The sequence below is a fragment of the Poromitra crassiceps genome (assembly GCF_964638095.1).
Source record: "Poromitra crassiceps genome assembly, chromosome: 3".
Taxonomy (NCBI): domain Eukaryota; kingdom Metazoa; phylum Chordata; class Actinopteri; order Beryciformes; family Melamphaidae; genus Poromitra; species Poromitra crassiceps.
In genome coordinates, this window is record NC_139625.1 from 74,243,167 (window position 1) to 74,260,518 (window position 17,352).

The window sequence follows — 17,352 nt, forward strand, 5'->3', positions numbered from 1 at the left end:
TGGACTCTCATCCAGCCACTCTGATTGGCTGAGTCCCGGGCAATTGGTGGTCACTGCAGGAAGAGCCGGGGAGGGAGGGGGAGAGAGAGGAGGGAGGGAGCACGAGAGGAGAGATGAGAGGAAGAGAGAGAGGAAAACAGAGAGTCAGAACAAGAACACCTTCAGGCGAAAGCACAGAGAGAGAATAATAGAGAGAGAGAGAGAGAGAGAGAGAGGAGAAATAGAAACAAGTGTGCCTTGCAGCTTGTTGATGGCATGAAAGAGAGAGGAGGAGGCAGTGTGGGAGTCAGGACTCAGGGGAGCTGCTTGATGCTTCGTCCCAGGGAGCGCTGAGGATGCCCGGGTCCTAACTGAGCACCGTATACCTTCTTCTTCCTCACACACACACACACACAGATCCAGAGGAGGACAGGACAAGACAGGAGGGAGGCATGCAGAACCTACGCCACGCCGCCACCGAGGCTTTCCACCGTCTGGGTGAGCACCCCTCCCCCCCCCTTACAGGTTTCTATAGGTTGCTGGTTGTCAACAGTAGTGCTGTTGAGACATGGTGAACGCTAAGTCGCAGCTGCACGGAAAATAATCAGACTTACACTTCAGCTTCATTAGCCTCAGATTCACCTGTAATAATTGCAACCATGTGGAAGTAATTCCACTTACCTGTAAAGGGGATCTCCACCCTAAACACTACCAGTTAAAAATAGCTATTGGTAATCAAGAAAAAAATTAACAGATTAATCTGTAATGAAAATAATTGTTAGTTACATCCCTACTCAAGGGATGCTTCTGAAGTCATGGCTGCATGGGGGCTCAAACCAAGCCCTGAAAAGATCAGATGTTCTAGCAGAGGATGGTTTCGATCCATCAACCTCTGGGTTATGGGCCCAGCACGCTTCCGCTGCACCACTCTGCTGGAGCTCACCCCTCATGGGACTTGAACCCACAATCCTTGGTTTAGGAGGCCAGTGCCTTATCCGTTAGGCCACTGGGGCTACACAGCTGAACCACTGGGGGCAGCTATTAAAACGCTGTCCCTGCTGGACAAGTCTTGAATCCTGCTAGAGTAGAGAATCCTGTTTTGTCCTCTGTCTTACCTAGCTTACCTGGACCTGGGCGTTGAGAAACACTGATGGACATGTTTCACCATTTTCTGACATTTTATAGACCAAACAACTAATCGATTAACCGAGAAAACAATCAGCAGACAATGGAAATAATCATTAGTTGCAGCCCTAGTTCACAGTGTACAAATATACAGAGAGAGACACAACATAGCCACAGGCAACACACACACACACACACACTGTATCTCAAGCCTAAAACCTCTGATGATGAAAAACGGGAAAGGCAGGCTGGTGTAGCCTGTGGCGTGTTGTCGCTGGCCTGTGACACACGACAGCTGTACCTTGTTAGGAGCCAAGTGTTACAGCGCGCTGTGGGAGGAGAGGTGATGGGACAAGGAGGTGGGGGGAGGGGGTGGAAGGATGGGTGGATGGATGGCACCCCCCATGGGAGCGACTGTCACTTACTTTGGCTTAATTGGCGAAAAACGACGCGCTTCAGCGCAGATGCTGCTTGGGGAAACTGCAAGGAGGAGATGCTGAGTACAGAGAGTGTTTTGCTCACCAGGCGGAGAACCGTGCACACACACACACACACACACACCTCGGTTAATGAATTGCCTACTCGACTTGCTTTCGAGACCTGGAGGTTCATTTGGATTGGATTGGATTTGGATTATGCCGACTATTTTGAGAATCGATTAATCGTTTTGCATAATTTTTTAAGAGAAGAAAAAGTCAAAATTCTCTGATTCCAGCTTCTTAAAAATGTAAATATTTTCTGGTTTCTGTACTCCTCCTCTATGACAGTAAACTGAATATCTTTGGGTTGTGGACAAAACAAGACATTTGAGGATGTCGTCATCTTGGGCTTTGGGAAACACAACATTTTTCACCATTTCATTTTATAGACCAAACAACTTTAATCAACTTGAATCATTCAGGTGTTCATTTGCAAACTTCACACGGGCCTGTACATCACGGGCCTGTACATCACGGGCCTGTCTGTACATGTGCCTTCTTGAGCAGGGGGACCTTGCGGGTGCTGCAGGATTTTAATCCATTACGGCGTAGCGTGTTACCAATGGTTTTCTTGGTGACTGTTGTCCCAGCTACCTTGAGATCATTAAAGGGACAGCTCACCCTAAAATCCAAAATACATATTTTTCATCTCACCTGTAGTGCTATTTATCCATCTATATCGTTTTGGGATAGTTGCCTGAGTTTTGGAGATATCGGCCGCAGAGATGTCTGCCTTCTCTTGAATACAATGGAACTGGATGGCACTCAGCTTGTAGTGCTCGAAGCAATTTGAACAACTCAACAGCTCTTTCCAGAAATCATGACCCGGTTACTCAAGATAATGCACAGACTTTGTTGTGAGCAGTTTCATGTAGGAACTATTTTCTTTTACAGTCTCATGTAGGAACTATAGCAGCTAACGGGTGTAGTTCGGTCAAAAGAAAATAGGCCGAGGGCGATTGATGGTCATTTTTTGTTTATTCCATTTTCAAATAATCACACCTGCAGTTGTCTCCTTCTCACCAAGCTGCTTGCCGATGGTCTTGTAGCCCATTCCAGCCTTGTGCAGGTCTACAATCTTGTCCCTGACATCCTTAGACAGCTCTTTGGTCTTGCCCATGGTGGAGAGGTTGGAATCTGATTGATTGATTGATTCTGTGGACAGGTGTCTTGCAAAGAGGAGTGGACCAAAATCCCTCCTGAGATGTGCGCAAACCTGGTGACCAACTACAAGAAACTTCTGACCTCTGAGCTTGCCAACAAGGGTTTCCCCACCAAGTACTAAGTCATGTTTTGCTAGGGGATCAAATACTTATTTCACACAATCGAATGCAAATCAATTTCTATCTTTTATATAATGTGATTTTCTGGATTTTTTTTAAATATTCTGCCTCTCACTGTTAAAATAAACCCACCATTAAAATGATAGACCGTTCATTTCTTTGCTATTTGCCAAACTTACAAAATCGGCAAGGAATCAAAATAATCATTTCGTGCACTGCGTGTGTACTGTATGTGTGTGTGTGTGTATATACACATATATTTGGGGATGGCACGATGACAGGACCACGTGTCGGATTTGGGCCGTGCAAAGGACTAAGCCGCCTTAGTGGTACGCACTCTACCAGGTGAGCCACCGGGATGCCCCAAAAGGCTTATATTTCTTTTTACTTTTTACATTTGATACATTAAGATGACTTCTCTCATCCCCACTGATTTGCAGTGAGTGAGTGGGGGAGTGGATGGAGGTGAGGAGAGACACCCCTCCACCCCTGGGATGCCCTGCTCCCCTGGGATGCCCTGCTCCCCTGGGGGACACAGCAGGTTGTCCCTGGGATGCCCTGCTCCCCTGGGGGACACGGCAGGTTGTCTGGGTGGTGGAGAGACACCCCTCCACCCCTGGGATGCCCTGCTCCCCTGGGGGACACAGCAGGTTGTCTGGGATGCCCTGCTCCCCTGGGGGACACAGCAGGTTGTCAGGGTGGTGGATTGAAGCGCAGCCGGGCATTGCATTATGCATGGCACACTCTGAGCTTAATTAAGTGACTTTGATCAACAAATTATGAACGGTAAAAGGAAAATCCAAATGTGATTAGCCGGGCAAGGAGGGAGTTAGCTTGTGCTAATGAAATGCTCAAGGTCGGGGAAGCATCTCCGTAGATTATCTATCCATTAAGTTAGTAAGTACATCATTAATTGAACCACATGTGAAACAAACATGCTTTTATCTCCCTGAGCAGAGTGGAGGCCAGTCTGTCTTTCTGTCAGATTTACTGGGCTAACCCAAGCTAACACCAGGAGGCTTAATAGATGGAAAACATGATTATATACACTTAACCATTATTCTGTATCAGCCTGGATTGTGCAGTAGCTTATTTTAGAAACTGCATGGGGAGGCCTTTTTAGCTACTGTGAGCAGTGAGCACTAGACACCTGCCATAGACCATTGGCAGTACAGTTAATAATAATAATAACAACAACAACAATAAGAAGAATAGTACAGTTCATAATAATAATAATAAAGGTCCATGACATCCATAGTTATCTCAACTTTTTGAAATTGGGTCTGAATATCAAATCCAAGAAAGTTGATGTTTATGTCATTTTGGAAAACAGTCTTCCAAAACTGTCCAGGATCAGATTATAGTGCTGTTTGGAAGTGATGCCTCCCTCTTGCAATTAGTCTTGGGGCTTCCCATTCATTCTCATCTGTCAAGTGTCATCTGTCAAAAATATTAGATATTATAAATTCACCATCATAGACCACAAAAGAAGGCAAAATGAGAAAGAGCCAAGCAGAGTTCCCTCTAGCTAACTGGCTAACATGCTAACATTAGCATTCAGCTGCACTACCCTAACAAAGCAGCCTATAGGGAATGAGCTAGTAGCAGAGAGCCTTCCCCTGACAGGTGAAGGTTTCAAAATCACTGCATGATGCAATTTTGATGCAACAAATCCTGAAATGTAGATGTGGGAAGACAGAAATATCCAAGCAGAGCCTATCAACCAGGGCCTATAAATCACTTCACTTAGGTATTGTTTGGCAGTGTTGCCTTCCTTTCATCTATCTATCTATCTATCTATAATAAGAATGAGAAGTGTCCATGTGTGTGCGTGTGCGTGTGTGTGCGTGTGCGTGTGTGTGTGTGAGTGAGTGACGGCTATACCGTTTTAAGTACGATCGGGCTGAAACTTTCAGGGGGTGTAAAGAGCACCCGTGCGGGTGACCTGACGGAGCCAGATTTTATATTAGGTGATTGCCCTAATTACCTAATGATGTGATGTCATCAGTGATGATGTCATCAATTGTGATGTCAATGAGAAGTGTCCGTGTGCGTGCATGAGTGTGTGTGTGTGTGTGTGTGTGTGTGTGTGTGTGTGTGTGTGTGTGTCTGAGTGAGCAGAATTTTGTCCTGCCACAGCTATGCAGTTTTACGTGCGATCGGGCTGAAACTTCCAGGGGGTGTAAAGAGCACCCATGCGGGTGACCTGACCCAGATCTTTTAATTCGGTGATTGCCCTAATTACTTAATGACATCAGTGATGTCATCAGTGATGTCATCCTTCCTGGGTGTAATCAGTGATGTGATGTCATCAATGATGCAACTCCCACGGGTCCACTAGTCTCTCTCTATATAAATTTGGCAATGTGGGCAATGTCTGAATGTTTACATTTTTGTGCCAGCCACAGCTATGCCGTTTTACGTGCGATCGGGCTAAACATTTCAGCGGGTGTAAAGAGCACCCGTGCGGGTGACTTGACAGAGAGATAGATTTTTTAAATTAGGACAGATTAATTGCCCTAATTGCCCCAAGGCTGATTGCCCTAAGGCTGAGGCTATAGCTCGGGAGGTAGAGCAGGTCGGCCAATGACTCAAGGGTTGGCGGTTCGAATCCCGCTCCCTCCCAGCTGTGGTCGTTGTGTCTTTGGGCAAGACACTTAACCCTCATTGCCTCGTATGAATGGGTATGAATGTCTATGAATGTTGGTGGTGGTGGTCGGAGGGGCCGTAGGCGCGAAATGGCTGTCAGTCTTCCCCAGGGCAGCTGTGGCTACATCACCCGTAGCTTACCACCACTGGTACGAATGGTGTGAATGAATAATGATTCCTGTGAAGTGCTTTGGGTGTCTAGAAAAGCGCTATATAAATCCAATCATTATTATTATTATTATTATTATAGTTCAGTGATGATGTCATCAGTGATGATGTCATCATTGATTTGATCCCTGATGATACACAGTATCCCTGGGTATGCAAGCTGCAGGGTCAGCTCGGCGAGCTGCAGGGCGGGCAAGGCCGCGCAGCAGGCGAGCCTAGGAATCGAGCGCGTGAGATGCCTAGTCAATATACAATATCAAAAAGTGCAATATTGAAGTCTTCCATTAAAGTTCTTAGGGAGAAAGATGTTTCAGGCTTATCTTTAAGATGTGGAGTCTCTGGCCTAAAAACCAAGTTGTATATCAGAGAAAAGCTTAGCCTACTTTTCCCCAAATTTCCATATTCTGATTAAGTATTTTTTCCAAGCAAGTACTGGAGAACAAACAACACAGAAAAAGTGATATCTATTGCAGAGAAGCATTACGCTATGCACTTTGTCAGTGTTGTGCTTCTCGAAGAGAGGTTTTAACAAGAGGAATAGATCAGGAGCGAGACACAGTTTGGTGTCTTGACTTAGCGTCTGTTGCTTCACATGATTCTGGATGCAGCTCTGCACACACCTGCTCACGCTGGGTTGGTGTCACCTCACCGGGCGGAGCAAACGCCAGGCCAGGAAGTTACCATCAGCCAGCAGCCCAATGCAGGTCGAGCAGAGCTGTGGCTGGTAAATTTGCCAGTACCAGATACCAGAATTTGGAGGACCGATGCTTTTATTGAACTGGTAAAATAGGGGAAGCGCCTGCTGAATTTAGACTTGTCACAGCAGAAGTTTCCTGCCTGTCAGTTTTTCAATACCCGTTCAATACTCTCTCTGATTACCGATCTGATCCGGTGTTAACTTACAGTAGTGTAGACCATTAGTTTTGGGTCACAGGATGAAACAAATTTAGACGTAATCCGTTTTTCTCCAGTAGAGAGATGTAAAACCCCTCTACTTTATGTGTGAAGCAGGGAAATCAGTTTGCTTTGATTTCTGACATGCAACACATATTGTATATTTAATTATTGGGTAAATTCTATAAGTAACTATATAATATAACTTTACCTAACATGGGCATCCTGCCTTAAAAAGCCACTGACACTAAATCTAAAATAATAATAATAATAATATAACAATAATAATAATAATCAGTCTGAGTTTCAGTGGAATTTTTTGTGTCCTATGATATCTGAATTCAGCATCAGAGTGGAAATGATTGATTATTATTATTATTATTATTTTTTTTACGTTACGTTATCCCTCCTGACCTGAGTTGGACAACACCAAATGCCAAAGACCCCCCCGCCACACACACACACACACACACACACACACACACCTTGACACAAGCAGACCTATACAGTTCACTAGACCGTGAAGGTCTAGTGAACGTCAGGACTTCTATATTTGACATTTGTATGCATTCAGCGGAGGCTCTTTTTAACACTGCGTACTCCTTTTTCAGCACTCCCACAACATCTGAAATCGACGCCATGGGAGTGTGTCGTGTGACAATGAAATGAAATGGTGGCCAGTAAGGGATCATGGTGGTTGGGTGGCAGAAGGGCGTATATGTTTGCCTTCGATGCTGACGACAACCAGGGTTGTAGGGTACCAGGGTAGACTGTGTTGAGTCAGGACCTAAAATATCCTTCTGATATTTTGTGCATTTTGCCTTTCTTTCTGGGGGGGATGGGGGGGGGGGTTAAGCCGAACCTGGCCTCCTCCTGCTCGTTGCTGTCTGTCAGACTCTCACTGGGAGCTGGCAGTGCAGCAGGAAAGATTTGCTGCTTAAAATATACGGGGGATCAGCCGAGCAGGATTTTGGTAAACAAACCATGTCACTGGGTGGCAACGGCAATGGAACCCTATGGAGCCTGAGTTTGAGCGTCTGACTCTAGCTGGCTGACCGTGTTTACAATTTAAGAACTGCAACAGTTCACACAACTTGAACACAACATGCATATATTATACATCAAACTCTTGAGCTAATTCTGCTCTCACTCAGAATGTAAAAATATAAGCGATGTGATGTATACTTTTTGAGATATTAACGTTTGTTTGGCACAACTCATACTAGTTAACTGCCGTGGGGTTACGCATTCATCCGCCATTTATTTTCCCATAGACGTTTCGTAAAATGCTTATAAAAATAATTTTACTTCGTCAAACCAAACGGTTCAGCTATATTTAGAATCCGGAGAGACCATAGAACATTTCACTCGGACCAAAACAAACAAAAAAATACATAGAACAAATATTTTCTTTAAATCCGCAATTCTTTTGCATTTTGGTCCGAGTGAAATGTTATGTGGTCTCTCCTGTTTCTAAATATATTTGAACCGTTTGGTTTGAACAAGTATAACTCTTTTTATACGCATTTTACGAAATGTCTATGGGAAAATAAATGGCGGATGAAAATCTCTGGTACAGTGCTGAAGCATGACGTAGGCGGTCACTTTGCCTCTATATAGGCTATCTGAAAATGTTATTAATTTAGGATCGCTATCTGAAGTCTCTCTCCTAAACCCTCCATTAGGAGCAAAGAGAGCTGCACATGATACAGCTGCACTGTATTAACTGTAAGAAACATGTGATATCTCATTTTGTAGATGTTTCTCCTTACTGACCTGACCTGTTGATGATTGTTTGGCTGTTTTTGTTTTGGAACTGTAAGTTGACTTCAGTTGTGTTGGCTGTCCATTTGATGGGACATTTTCAAAATCTGTGCATAATAATGTTTTGAATCTGGGGCGGTCCTAGCTCCCCCTGGCCAGTGACACTTAGGAATAGACTAGGTGACAACCAAGTATAGTTTGGTGACAAGCTGGAGAGACAGTTGATGGTCGGAGAGACGGCATCCGGTACGGGATGGGTTTTAGCACCCCAGCCTGGCTCTCTCGTGAGGGAGAAATCCACAAACGCTATGGATCAGAGTAGGAAGGCTGATCCGTGAGCGGCTGCTTCTGGGACATGGGTCGGGGTCGTAATCGGCCTCGGCTGGGTCTACTGGGCGAGGGTGTATGATGTTGACAGACCCGAAACACCTCACGACCCCAGTTAACATCACTGATGACGCGTCCCAGCGCATGCTGTAGTATGTATATTTGAAAGGTATAGATATCTGATTCCTGCGTAGTTTGCACAAAGAGGAAGTGTAGCTCCTTCTCTCTGCCTGTGAGCAGAGTGAACACAGCCGTTCCTCTCTGGGTTAAATGCCAGTTTCCACAGCCAGGCTAAGAACTGTATCTTGTCAAGGTTTTTCTCCGTTTTTTCCTCCGTCACGATGGTCTGCCACCTTCTCTCTCTCTCTCTCTCTCTCTCTCTCTCTCTCTCTGTCTGACTGCCTGTCTGTCTGCCTCTCCCTGCAGTTACAGCCCACTTCCCTGTGTCTGCGGTGGGAATACTGATCAGGCCGGAGCTGAGCGAGCGCTCAGGCAGAGAGGGATGAGTGCAGGGAGGCATGCTGGGAAGAAAAGCGAGAGAAAGTTGGGGAAAGGAAAGGAGAAAGAAAGGAAGAGAAGGGATGCAAGAAGAAAGGAAATTGCCTCCTACTACTCTTCTTAGCAACTTTGTATCACTATACAGTATGGGGGATGTGATGTAGGAATTCAAGCATATTCTACTTTTGCACTTTAGGTTGTACCGGATAAGTGCGAAGGCTAAATGTCTTCCCTCAAATTTTTGGCCAGCAACCAATAAGTTATGAGTGATTTGGTGTCAACATTCGATTTTCTTTTCGTATACTTTTTCCTCTTTTTCTCCCAATTGCACATTGTCAATTTTCCCTGCCTAAGCGGTCCCGTTCGTTGCTGCACCCCTTCTGCTGATCTGGGGAGGGTGTAGAATCTCACGTGCCTCCTCCAATACATGTACAGTCGTCTTTTCACCTGAAAGTGGGGAGCTTCACCGGCAGGACGAAGCGCGTGCAGAGGAACACATAATTCCACCCAGTTCCCCTCCCCGCTGACAGGTGCTCCGACTGACCAGAGGAGGCACTAATGCATGTTTTACATGTTGACACGAAAGAAAACATGTTGTCTCCCATGAATAATGCGGACACTTTTTTTGACCGATCAGCAATCCTCCAAATTTAGTCAAGATATCACACTTACATTTTTGTCCTTTAAATTTTCCCTGCGCTGCTGGTTCGCAGGGGGAAAAGGCAATGGGATTTTTGTATGGGAGTTTGTGTTCAGCAAGATAATCTTCACAAATGAGGACCATTTCAAAAGTCATAAAAGTGGTCCTCATTTGTAAAGATTATCTTGCTGACCACAAACGTTGCTGTTTCATAAACTTTTGTTAATCACAGACCTTATTTCATGCATTTAACCGAAGTCGCCATACAAAAACCCTTTTCACTTTTACACATACGAGTTTTCCAGACTCATTCCTGTGTACAGTGTAACACAGTGTCATTTCTTCCAGCTGGCAGATGAATTGTCGCTCCAAGTTTAGTCAAAATCAAACTGACGAACAAACCCCCCTCCCCCATCCACGCCTTGATTTGATGGGGTGTGGGGACAGCTAAAGCAGAGAAGGCATGGGAAGGAAGAGACGAAGGAAGGATGGATTGATGGAGGGAGCGAACGTGATGGAGCATGAGTTACCGAGCCTCCCTCCCCCCTCCCGAACCTCCCATCCATAAATAACGCAGACTGGGGGGTGATTACCTGGCTCTCCGCGGGTCCCCGGGACACCTCGGTCCTGTGCCCTTCAGAAATGTCAGCGTAGGTTATGCCAAGGCTGCTGGCACCCGCACCTAATCCTATTTTAGCCTCGCCGGCGGCTGCCAGCGCTGCGGCCCAGGAACGGTTTTAGTTCATTAAAAAATGTAAATGTGTCCATCCCACGATATTACACAGGAAAATATGACAATGTTCTATAAACAGCAAGCTTTGCTGATTGTTTTGGTTGTTTTATTCCATAATCAGCCATCTTATGTGTAGAGCTGTGGTTCAATATGTTATTCACTTTTTTAGTTATTTTTCATCTTCATCCTACTTTCACACCCCTAATATTGTGTGTAATAAATAGTAAACTTAAAGGAGAAATTCATCCTAAAAACATCTATTTGTGATACATCTTACGGGTTAGGTTGATGCCGGCCGCGTGCAGCCAGGCATGAAGTCAGTACAAGTTGTGACCGGCGCGAAGCTAAATAGAGCGCTTCTGGTGTGATTGGCCAGGCTCCTGTGACACGCTGCGACAGAGACGTTTCTGGTGTGTCCCAGGCGTGACATTTCAGGCCCGTTTTGTTGACAGCAGAAAATGTATCAGGGGCCAGTTGCACATAACATCTTGAGTTAAGATTTTCCTTAAAATCCATGTTAAGGTTTCCATAAAATAAAATTGGTTGTGCAAAACACCCGTAAGTCTTATCCTGCAGGTTCAACATTTTAAGGAAACCTTAAAGGTCCCAATTCGTGCAGCTGTAACCTCTTAAAAACGTGTGTCTCTGGTCCATAAAACATGATTCTGGATTAATCTGTCGAAAATATAGCAACCCCGTTTGTTGTGACGGAGTTCTCACTTCCTCATCTCGTCGCTTCCCAAGAATGGCCTGTTTCTATAATATATTCAGAACTAACAGTTCCCATTGGCCGCTGAGGGAGAGCCCGCCCCAGGCTCCCAGCGGCCAATCAGATTAGCGTCTGTGGACCAGCACGCTAGGTTGCGAGTTATCGTTAACTTAACGGTACTACGCTAAAGAGGACATCTCAAAATGCCTAGACTTACCGAATGCACCTCTGCAGTTGCTGGATCACGTACAGTTGGCGTCGCTCCAGCTAGAAGTGTTAATTTTGTGGCTATAGACTAAATGGTGCAGGTAGCTTGTGTGAGAGAGACCCGCGCAGTATGCAGGAGGAAGCTAGTGACGTCCCAATTCCCCCAGATTCCCCTCTGGGCAAACGAAGCGTTTGGGGGTGTGGCTTGGAGGAGACTGCAGGGGGACGCTGGATAGGGACAAATCCAACTGTGGCAGTTCTGAGCGTGTGACCACTCATTACAGGGAGGGCTGACAGCAGTATATATGCATTTACAAGTAAAAACAGCTTTTGCACGGAATGGGACCTTTAAGGAGAAGACTTAGGGGTGTTGGGTTTGTGCAACCAATTTAAAAATGTAATGTATGCTGTAAATTTATTTACTGTGTAAATGAACACGTTTACAGCCTGGTACCAAAAAGATGGTTTTGGTCTCTATAACTAATTTCGTTCATGACAACTGTATGGGAGGTACATTTTTATATCACTCATCCGTTAAAATTTTAATAATAAAGGCCTAAATATACGTCTGCGTCAAAGCTGCCTGTCCTGCCTTCGCAGCCTGTGTGCAGCTCCTCGGAAATGTGACTCGACGCAAATGACGTGAACAGAACGCACAAGTATAAAGATAGGGAGCTAACAGGAGAGAGTGAAAGCTATTACCAAGTATATGCACTTCATTCTCTCCTTGGACAACTTCTAGTCATTGAAATCCTTGTGAAATCACACAATTTTACTCATTTTGCTGGGGACTCCCCTGTGACCCCTCTCAAGCTGACAATCGAGTATACAGGACTAGCTGCCGCCGGCAAGGAAGTATATCGCAGCCTTAAGGCCTAAAGTAAGTTATGCATAATTATGGGTGTGGCCACTTTGAGTGACAGGTGGCTAGCCAATGGCTCTGGCCGCTAGCTGTCACCTGACCAAGCTCCACACTCTCATCCAAATATGGTCATTTTTGGCTCCAAAAAACTAATATGGCGACGGTCAATGAAACCAATGGGTGATGTCATGGTGGCTTTTATACTGTCTATGGGTTTGGGTAAGAAAACTCTTGATTGCAAGGCATTCTGGGAAATGTAGGAAATCACGTAGACAAGGCAGGTTGAGGGAAAGTGGGTTCAGCAGAAAAGTCAATTAGAACACTCCATCACAAAATAACTACTGGAATTAATTGAATGGATTTTTCCTTGAACAAGAATCATAGAGGTGCCATTAAAGGGATTTGGAGCAAAGCAAACATCTGTCACATTGATCCAGTCAGTGACACGACGACGTGCGTTATGTCTGGATGACTCTCTCTCTCGTTCTCGCCCTCTCTTTCTCTTTCTCTGTCTGTCTGTCTTTCTTTCTCTGTCTGTCTGTCTTTCTTTCTCTGTCTGTTTTTCTCTCTGCCATTATTTCTATTTATATCTTCTCTTCTTCCACTCTATCTCCCTCCCTCTTTTTCTCTGCCATTATTTCTGGTTATTTCCATCTATTTCTCCCCTTACTTTTTCCCTTTATTTTCTGGTTATCTCCTTCCACTATCTCTCTCTCTCTCTCTCTCTCTCTCTCTCTCTCTCTCTCTCTCTCTCTCTCTCTCTCTCTCTCTCTCTCTCTCTCTCTGTCATTATTTCTGGTCTCTGCCTCTATATTTTAAAGCCTCTCTTCTTGGACATGGCTGCTCCACTTTTCACTTCCCATCAGACTCTTGATCATGGAGACTCAATGGGACGTTGAACCTGATCTGATTCTGCACTCTGTTCTCTTTGCCAACTCGACTTTTTTCATTCTGTCACTATCCTTATTCTAATAGAAAGACAGTAATGTGCCACTCTCAGCCTCGTCTGTCATGCATGATGTATCGGACGCTGCTGATTGGATTTTCATGCATCTCAATGCTGTTTCAGTCATTTCAAAATGGCATTGATTGGCCTAAAGAGGGCGCCACAGCATTTATTTAACTCTATATCACACACAAAATCTTGGATGCCACTGATCAGATTTTGACAAACGGAGGGTGATGATGCGTCCCATTGCTCCATTTCAATAAAATCTGTCAAACTTTATTGTACATCTATATCACAGTTCACACATAAAATCAAAGTGTTTAACCTATAAATCAAAATAAAAACACGTGACATAAGTGAATAGAAGAAAGATAAAATTGTAGTTGGAGTAGGAAATAGGCTACCAAAATAGAGAAGAAACTCAAGCACTCAATTAAAAGGAAATAATAGAATAAACAAAATGAATACGATTTAGTTATTTGTCAAGGGCTGGTCAGCTCTGCACTGCACCCATTTTCAAATTGAGGCTTATGAATTCAGTTTTTGAATTAATTTATTGAACAAATTCATGCTCTCCAATGCAATGGTTCAATTATATGACAAATTCAAATTTACATAATTCAGACTCAGTCTCTGCTGGCACTATAGTCTCTTGTTCTGCGTGCTGCTGCAGTGTCTCTGAGCAACACACTGCAGCTCTCCCTGCTCCCTCTTTGCCAACTTGACTCTAAACGCCTAAAACATGTGAGATGTCAATGCGAGCGGCTGTGGGAGCAAAGTGAAATGACCTGAAATTGGCTCCACTGCGCTGCCAAACCTTACAGGAGGAGCGTCACACTGTGGGAGAAGACTACTTACAGGAGGAGCGTCACACTGTGGGAGAAGACTACTTACAGGAGGAGCGTCACACTGTGGGAGAAGACTACTTACAGGAGGAGCGTCACACTGTGGGAGAAGACTACTTACAGGAGGAGCGTCACACTGTGGGAGAAGACTACTTACAGGAGGAGCGTCACACTGTGGGAGAAGACTACTTACAGGAGGAGCGTCACACTGTGGGAGAAGACTACTTACAGGAGGAGCGTCACACTGTGGGAGAAGACTACTTACAGGAGGAGCGTCACACTGTGGGAGAAGACTACTTACAGGAGGAGCGTCACACTGTGGGAGAAGACTACTTACAGGAGGAGCGTCACACTGTGGGAGAAGGCTGACTTATCGCTCAGCCGTCACTCTGCCGCGGCTTTCCTGCCAGAAGAAAGAAGAGACGTTTTTAGAAAGTTTTTACATTTCGCCAACTTGTATTGGAAGAGGCTGTGTGACCTTTGAACTTGTCAAACCTTTCCAGAAACACTTCATTAAGTTCCAGAAATACATTTCCAAAACCTTGAATATCCCTTGTGTGCGTGTGTGTGCGCGCGTGCATGTGTGTGTGTGTGTGTGTGTGTGTGTGTGTGTGTGTGTGTGTGTGTGTGAGAGACAGTGGGGAGGTTTAGGGGGGTGGGCGCACTGGGCGGGTAACAACCTGAGGTTTAGAGCCCTGCATACTAGGCCTCAAATCTAGGCTCTACCCCGGCCAGGGCTCTACATGTTCGGGACCGAGTCTGATGTGAGCCCTAGGGCTTGTCAGAACTTCAGGCCCGGCCCTGGTCCCACCCCCCCTCCCCCCGAACCTTATGTGTTTCTGATTAATTTTTAATAGCCTAAGCCCTAAGCCTATCAAATCAACACTATACAAAAAAAGCACATTAATACACTTTGAACACCACAATGTGTCAGTTCAAACGTTAAAAAACAAAACAAAAAACAGACAGGCCGGGGCCAGGCCCCGCCCTAGCCTGGCCCTAGGGTCAGGCCAGGCCAGGGGGCAACTCGGGCTCGGGTCAGAATGGAGAGCTCTACTGAGGTTTACGGTTTAGCATTCAACAGGATCCAAAAAAGTGCTTTTATTTTGTTAACCAAGGACTTGTGCTACCTATTATCCTTTACAGTAAAATGTACTAGGTTTGTACAAAACCTTTTTTCTTTTTCTTTTCTCCCTTAAAAGTTAATGGTCTATTTATTTTCATTAATCTGTTTTTGTTGTTGTTGTTGTTGTGTTTTTTGTTTTTTTCTCTTTCTTTTCTTTTTCTTTTATGTGTCTTTGTGTACTGATATATTGCGATGTATGACATGATGTATGTGGTGTAATAGGCTAGGGGTTCTCGTGGGATGGGTTTTTGTTTAAAAGTATCAAGTGTATTTAAATCTGTATTTTTTCTTTTGTATGATATACAGAAAACGAATAAAAAAACTTTGAACAAAAAAAAAAAGTTAATGGTCTTGGAGAAAGTTTCTTGTTTCCAGATTTTCTTAATTGTTTTATGATGATTTCTTGAAAGAAGTCATGTGAAATTGATTGAAGCCAGCAAGATTATCTGCCAGTTCAGTGAGATAATTTGACTGAAAATATCATGAAATAAGCCTGGAAACAAGTTAAAACCACAGGACAGCTTTCCATTTTGGTGTCATTAATTTCATTACTCACTAATATTTACAAATCAGGATACTTTTTGACGTCTTTTCTCACAATTCCTCACTTATTGTCTTGCAAATAAATACCATACAACCCCAAAACATGCACCTGTTGATGTATTGTTGCTTTCATCCACATACTAAAAGCCTGGTCCAATCCCTAACAGCTCTTCATCTCTGCCCCTGACAGGTCTGAAGCAGAGGCACCTGGGATACGATCAGGTAATGCAAAACAATATACCACTTATGTGATCATGCTCCACTTAGACTTTAGATCAGCCCATGAGACGCAGGCAGCGATTAGTCAGTGTTTCTCTCCAACACACCCTGCTCTCTGTCTCCCTCTATCTCTCTATCTCTATCTCCCTCTCTCTGTCTCTTTCTCTCTCTCCCTCTCTCTCGCTCGCTGTGCGGTTTGACCTCCTGCAGTGTGAAAAGATTGGCTGAGGATGTCAGTGCTTACCCCCTGCTGAGGAGAGAGAGAGACTGGGAGAGAGGCACACACACACACACACACACACACACACACACACGCACACAGAATGTCTGTCAAAGAGACTGGCAGTGGAGAAATAATAGGGTTGTAGCTAGGGCCAATCACACATCTCATTAAATTGAGGAAAGCTTGTGGTGATTGGCTGCGAGCAAAACCATATAAATATATATATATATTTTAGTCTGTGTACAAAGAGGATGGAATGCAGCCAGGTATCGTTTGACTGGAGAAGTTTCGATACTACTTGATACTGGGTTCTTTCATTCAATACCTTAAAGGGACACTCCAACAAAAAACAATGCTGATTTATTTTGCACACAATCTCACACAGTTTTGCAGTCATTCATTTAGTTTGACAGTTATTGAGAGTAGGTTTGAGTTAAGTTGTGGACCAGTGATGTCATTTGTGCATGAATGACAACACTGGTCCACAACGTAACTCAAATCAACTCTCAATAACTGTCAAACTAAATGAATGACTGCAAAACTGTTTACAGTTTTCGGATATGTGTGAGATCATGTGCAAAATAAATCAGCATTGTTTTTCGTGGAGTTCTCCCTTAAAGGCATTGAGTACTGATACCCAACCTAGTGTTATTTCATAGTTTTCATGTCGTTGCTATTATCTAAAATTTAAAAAATAGTACAAAATAAAGAAAAATGTGTGTCCAAACTTTTGACTGGTGTAGTAGGCTATATCTGTATGGGGGGGGGGCGTTATTATTAATTCCTTTATTTAAATGCCCTATTCTTGAATGATCAGTGGAAAGGTTGAGCCATTAAACGGCTGGCAAAAGGTCAAAGCTCTCTCTCTCTATCTTCAGCTGATTTGGCATCTTGAATGGATGCTCTTGTTCTTCACTCTTGAGCTCTTCCTTCATGGAGAGAGGGAGAGCGAGAGACTATGAGAGACTGTGGGAGACAGAGACGGTCATGGGACCCTGTTTGCTGAGCCTGACCCATGCGAGTCATATGAGCGAGGGACCTCCCACTTCATGGAGAGAGGGAGAAGAAAAAGAAGAGGAGTAGAGAAAGAGAGAGAGAGATAAAGATGGCGGCCTGGGCCTGCTGGGTGA

At 44.5% G+C, this 17,352-nt stretch overlaps 1 protein-coding gene across 1 annotated transcript in view; it reads left to right on the plus strand.

The window, feature by feature from the left end:
* The first annotated feature begins 409 nt into the window (after nt 1-409).
* Nucleotides 410-17,352, plus strand: part of cdk15 (cyclin-dependent kinase 15) — a 54,155-nt gene continuing 37,212 nt past the window's right edge. The window contains exons 1-2 of the mRNA XM_083633149.1: nt 410-477; nt 15,971-16,002. Coding sequence (XP_083489275.1) covers nt 432-477; nt 15,971-16,002 — 78 coding nt within the window. The 5' untranslated portion in view covers nt 410-431. The remainder of the gene's footprint in view (nt 478-15,970; nt 16,003-17,352) is intronic.